This window comes from Pinus tabuliformis, chromosome J (genome assembly GCF_031772625.1).
Source record: "Pinus tabuliformis cultivar Carrire ecotype Pingquan chromosome J, CPIR1, whole genome shotgun sequence".
Classification (NCBI taxonomy): domain Eukaryota; kingdom Viridiplantae; phylum Streptophyta; class Pinopsida; order Pinales; family Pinaceae; genus Pinus; species Pinus tabuliformis.
The window spans coordinates 563,744,350-563,750,383 of NC_142295.1; the positions used below are offsets into that span (position 1 = coordinate 563,744,350).

General features: G+C 39.7%; 1 protein-coding gene across 2 annotated transcripts; it reads right to left on the reverse strand.

Moving 5' to 3' along the window:
• Positions 1-983: 983 nt before the first annotated feature.
• On the reverse strand, positions 984-5,355 carry LOC149228247 (pentatricopeptide repeat-containing protein At1g11290, chloroplastic-like). Of its 2 annotated transcripts, none has more exons than XR_016247857.1 (2): positions 1,771-5,355; positions 984-1,078 (listed from the first exon to the last, which is right to left on the reverse strand). XR_016247857.1 is itself a non-coding variant. In XM_089378124.1 (2 exons), exons 1-2 carry the CDS (start codon positions 5,250-5,252, stop codon positions 2,469-2,471), a joined length of 2,313 nt encoding a protein of 770 aa, XP_089234250.1. In that variant the 5' UTR covers positions 5,253-5,355; the 3' UTR covers positions 984-2,468. The 2 variants fall into 2 exon arrangements, 1 of the variants encoding a protein (XP_089234250.1); XM_089378124.1 differs by having other exon boundaries at positions 984-3,430; positions 3,902-5,355.
• Between the last annotated feature and the right edge of the window lie 679 nt (positions 5,356-6,034).

Genomic DNA, 6,034 nt, shown 5'->3' on the forward strand with positions numbered 1-6,034 from the left:
GCAGCAGTTGCTAATCAATTACTTGGTTCTAAATTTCCTAGCAAGAATGTTGACTCCATAAGGCACTGATATCAATTGTTTAGGCCGAATCAAATCCTATAAGTCTTGCAAAATCTTAATCAAGTACTTGGTCGCTTCATCGTGTCTCCCGAATTGTTTGGTTCCCAACTAGTTCACCTTCTTTCCATTTCTGTAGGGTCTAACCCTCTTAGCCTGTTGTAAGGAGACAACTTAAATGGCGAGATTGGGAATCAATGTGACAACCCTCGATCTGAGCCGCTGTCACGGTGCCTAGACATACTGTGCGACAACAAATACATGAATTCCATATATGAAATGTGACACAACCAGATTCTCGAATCGCTGAGGCTTTAATCGAAAGCATACTCTTACCAATCCATCATGTATGTTCAATGTAGCACTAGCCCACTCAGCTCCTAAATCCATTCAAGTGATTATACACAATCAGATAGCTAGAATATTTGAGGCAAAGGTGCCAGCCTGATATAAAGAAAATTTATATTTGATATACAGATATTGCCAAGAATATAAAATTGTGTCAATCGAATATATTATGAAGAATTAGAAATCTATGCTTTTGTGACACACTAGAATTCTGCATCATGAATCACCCTTTTATAGACAATACACGAGAACTTTCTTACCTAGTTACACTACCTGATTGTTGCAACCAATTTGTCAAACATGGCATAATTTATTAATGCCTTCTCATTTGCAGATAGCTATGGTAAGTAATACACATCCAATTGCTGATGCATATCCTATGCGTTTCTTGTTTCTCTTCACATCACCAATTGCCCCTACAACTACACACCCAAATGATGAGAGCAGTTTGTCTCCATCACATCAATTTCTGATCTGTAAACAGTAAGCCTATAGCCCATCTGTCTCCCCAACATGGTTCTTCTATGTGGAATTAGAAATGCAAAGTCTCTGCAAGTGCAATCAGGCTGAGTTCACCCTTCTGTTCTGTGTGCATTAACCAGCATGAATGGATATCCCTGATCTGAGTGGTGTTCGAGCTTGGTTTGACAGCTTTGCAGTGCCAATGCCAATGCTGAACCAAGGCAAAACAAATACACTTCTTTAGCTCTGTTATTCTGAAGTAAATAATGCAACTTCTGTTATGCCAAATAACAATGCACTGTGTTTTTTTTTAAAGTGAAATCATAGCTGGAGAGAATTCTCTGTTTTGTTACAAAATTCATATCCAGCTCTTAAGCCAGGTACAAGCCTTCCCATTCACTATAATCATTCCAGCAATTAATAAAAACACTTAGCACTTTGTTCTAGTCATTGCTATCACTACCCATGAACATTAAATAAATAGATATTCATTGGTTTGAATGAGGACCACTGTAGGAAAGAGCCAACACTCCAGGCTTGAGGCTAATGCAAGGTGGCTTCAAGTAAATGCTAGAGTGCTTGGGCTTTGGAATATATGGCAGGAGCATGCTATTGCACAGCATTCAGACCCACATTGCATATCAGCAAACCCATAAATGAATCAGTGTACAGAGCATACAATGCAATCCCAGCAAGCAACGATTCAACTATTAATAAATGGGGGTGTCAACAATGCAACCATCGATCTCAGTCACACCAGTAATCAATACAATAGACACTAAAATTACCCTGGAAACCCAAATGGGAAAACCAGAAAAGATGGCTTCGGTTTATGCTCAGATAATATTACACACTAGAGATATCTGATATACACACTCGGAGATTTTGTGTATTCTTACTCACTAGCAGTATTTTGCAGACAAGCTTTGGCTCAAAAGCAATCTTTGTTTACTTTGGACAGACTGAAAATCCTCTTCGCCCTCTGATTTTTGAACAGACTTCTCCTTTCCACATCCTCCATCATTCTTTTACTGCCTATTCTTCTTCCCAAGTTTCATTTTTTTCCATCTCTCGGGTTGTTGTTTCATCCTTCAAGGCATCCTCTATTATAATGCTGCCTTGGAATGCAAGCCATAAAGTGATTTGTTTCATCTTTTTGGGGCTATTCGCCTTTGGACCATTGGCTTCAAACTTTGCCAAGAATTTCCTTTTTACAAAGTTTGGAGGAGTTATTTCAGATCCATTTCGGATCAATTTCTCATCCAACCATCTTGGAGATTAAGTTTAATGGCACTGTGGCAACCACAGGCATGGAAGCTGTTGGTTACTTGTATAGGTGTCTCGGGGCATGCATTGATAAGCACAAATGTCTCAAAACTTTGCCAATAATTTTCTTTTTTATCAATTTTGGTGGAGTTATTTTGGATCCTTTTCAGATCAATTTCTTGTACAACAACCTTGGACTTAAGTTTAGTGGCACTGTTGCGAGCACCACATGCATGGAGGCACTGTTGGTTACTTGTATAGGGGTGTCAGGACATGTGCTGATAAGCACAAATGCTGTGGCTAGCTTTTTGCAGGACTCAGAGGGTATATTTCTCCTACTCAATGTCATTCAATACAAATCTTGCATCAGGCTCATAACCTGCCTTCTTCATCTTCCAAGTGAGATTCTTCAACATGGCATAGATTTTCTCTGACTGTGGGTGTGATTTGTCTCCTACAAGGAACACATGAACCCTGTTCTTGAGCACAATCCAGCTATGCCCTGGACTTTTTTCCAATCCACTCTCTTTTAGCTTTGCTCTGATCTTTGCTACATCATCCCACCTTTTGGCTGTAGCATAAATGCTTGAGAGTAAGATATAAGTTCCAGAATTTCTAGGATCTAACTGGAGGAGTAGGTTTGCCACATGTTCCCCTAGCTCTATATTGCAGTGAATTCTACAGGCAAAAAGCAAGGCACCCCACACACCAATGCTAGGTTCGAAAGACATCTTTTTAATAAAATTATGTGCCTCATTAAGAAATCCAGCACGACCAAGAAGATCAACCATACACACATAATGTTCCATCCGAGGTGTGATGCAATAATCTTGACTCATGCAATCAAAGTATTGCCTGCCCTCATTGACTAGGCCTGCGTGACTGCATGCAGATAAAACAGAAATAAATGTGACGTGGTCAGGCATCAAGCCTGCCTGTTGCATTTGGGAAAAAAGTGCAACAGCATCCTCCCCATGCCCATTCATTCCATAGGCTGCAATCATTGCATTCCATGAGACCACATCTTTGTTGCACATATTGTCAAACGACTGGAAAGCAGATTCTATACTCCCACATTTAGCATACATGTCTATGAGAGCAGTTCCCACAGAAACATCCAACTCAAATCCATTCCTAATTACGTAAGCATGGATCCACTTGCCATGTTGCAGAGCTCCTAACTCAGCACATGCTGGGAGCACGATGATCAGAGTGGCTGAATCAGGCTTCTCTTCTGCTAGCTGGAGTTGATAGAAGAGTGTCAATGCCTCGTTAGCATATCCATTTTGGACATAACCTGCAATCATGGCATTCCATGACACCACATCTCTTTTAGACATCTTGTTAAACAATTGGCATGCAATCTCAATACTTCCACATCTTGCATGCATAGCTACAAGAGCAGTCATGACAGATATATCTAAGGGAAACCCACTTCTCATAATGTAATCATGTATGTCCTTGCCCTCTTGCAGAGCTTCTCCATTTCCACATACTGACAGAATATTCACAATGGTGATGTTGTTAGTTGTCATGCCTGCGTGGTGCAATTCATGAAAGAGAGCCAAGGCCTTGTGGTAATGTCTATTTTGAGCATACCCAGCAATCATGGTATTCCATGATACCAAATCCCTTTCAGACATGTTGTCAAATAACTTTCGTGCACAATCTACCTCATCACATTTTGCATACATGTCTATGAGGGAATTACTAAGGGAAGTATGTGAAAGAAATCCTCTTTTTATGGAGTAACTATGAAAATACTTACCTTGATGTAGGAACTTTACATGGGCACATGCCGGGATGACACTAATCACAGTAACTCGATCAGGCCTCACATCTGCCAGTCGCATTTGATTGAAGATTACCAACGGCTCATCGGTATATCCATTATGGACATAGCCTGCGATCATTGCATTCCAGGTTACTGCATTTCTTTTAGGTAACTTATCGAACACTTGGCGAGCAACCTCTATATTTGCGCACTTGACATACATAGTAACAAGGGCACTCCCCACAGAATCATCTAATTCAAGTCCACATCTTTGTACAAATGAATGAATGTTTTTGCCTTGTTGCAGATCTCCCAAATCAGCGCACGCTGGGAGCACACTCAGAACCGTGATACAGTTGGGCTTTACGTCTGTTTGCTTCATTTGATTAAACAGTGTCAAAGCCTTATGGCCGTGTCCATTCTGTGCACACCCAGAAATAACGGAACTCCATGAGATCACGTCTCTTTTACACATTCTGTCAAACACCTGGCACGCGATATCTATACTCGCGGATTTGGCGTACATATCTATGAGAGCATTCATAACAGAAACCTCTGAATCAAATCCATTTCTAATAACATAACCATGAATTAGCTTGCCTTGTTGCAGACCGGCTAAACCGGAGAGCAAACTGAGTATGGTGCCGGAGTTGGGACTCACATAGGCCTGCTGCATGTTTCTAAAGAGGATCAAGACCTCATTGGCATCACCGTTGTTGGCATGCCCTGCCATCATAGCATTCCATGAGACCACATCTCTTTCAGGCATTTTGTCAAACAATTGGCGTGCAGTCTCAAGATCTCCACATTTAGCATACATGTCCACAAGAGCAGTAGCCACGAAGACATCGGAGTCCAGGCCACTTACCAGTATGGAATGATGAATCTTTTTTCCTTCTTGCAAATCTGAGAGCTGGGCACAGGCTTTAAGCACAAACAAGAAAGTGCACTTGTCAGGGAAGATGTCTGTTAAATGCATCTGGTGATAAAGCTTAATGGATTCCTTGAAATCCCCAATCCTGGCATACCCTCTGATCATAGCATTGCATAAAAAAACATTTGGATTGTGTATTTTGTCAAATATCAGGTGTGCATTCTCTACATTGTCGTATATGCTATACATGGTTACCAATTTGGTGCCTAAGAACACGTCTCGGTGAAGTCCATTTATGAGAATATGAGCATGGATTTGTTTTAGTGTTTTGATATTGCTACAGCTCTGCAGCAGAAAAGCATAATACACATTCGAGTGGGAAAATAATCTAAATACCCCTGCGGCGCTCACTGAAGTGAAAAAGTGAACACGGATCTGTTTGTGAAATTTCAAGTTGAACATGCTAATCATAGATGGATTTCTGCAGAGAAATCACATTTTGCAAGATGTACGAGAAAATCACATTATGAACATGGTTCTGTTCCGGAAATTTCAAGTTAAACATGCTGTTTTGCATTGCTCAAGTTCTGTTTTGCATTGCACAATTTTATTATTTATGTAGATAGAATATTAAGTTGGCAACCTGTTAATGAATCTGCCTTTTACAATATTACAATATTACTAGGGGAGAGACATTTGATATGGTATTGGTCCCACCAAACCATCAGAAATTGAGATTTTTGAAACCAATATTTAAACAAAGATAAATAACATTAAGCATAAATAAGTATTAATTTATGTCTAAAATTTCCCAAAACATTCACTGGGTCCACAACTGTCCATAAATAGTATCTTAATACTTAAGAGTGCAAACCATATTGACCCCACTAAAAAACAAATAAAACCATAAATGCTTCCAAAATGGTCTATACCAGAAATACAAAGTAGTAGTGACTTCAACCCTCACTCATCAAGCTTTGTATCCCAAATAAATATCCATACCTGCACATAATAAAAGTGAATGTATGTCAGCCATAACTGCTGTGTTGTTCAACATTTAAACCCCCTATGTTCAATAAATGACACCCAACCCAATAACTTCAATAAATGACACCCAACTCATTCTATTTCTCATTAAAACAAATCAAAGCACATGGATCAACAAATAACAAATTCCCAACCATTAGATCACATCAAATTAAATCCAGACCACACATTCAAAATGAAGCCATTGCAATCCATGTCCATCCTTA

Coding starts and splice junctions, on each gene's coding strand:
- LOC149228247 (XM_089378124.1), bottom strand. CDS start 5,252: ATGATTAGCATGTTCAACTTGAAATTTCACAAACAGATCCGTGTTCAC. Junction 3,431..3,901: donor TGTAAAGTTCCTACATCAAG/GTAAGTATTTTC, acceptor CCATGATTGCAG/GTTATGTCCAAAATGGATAT.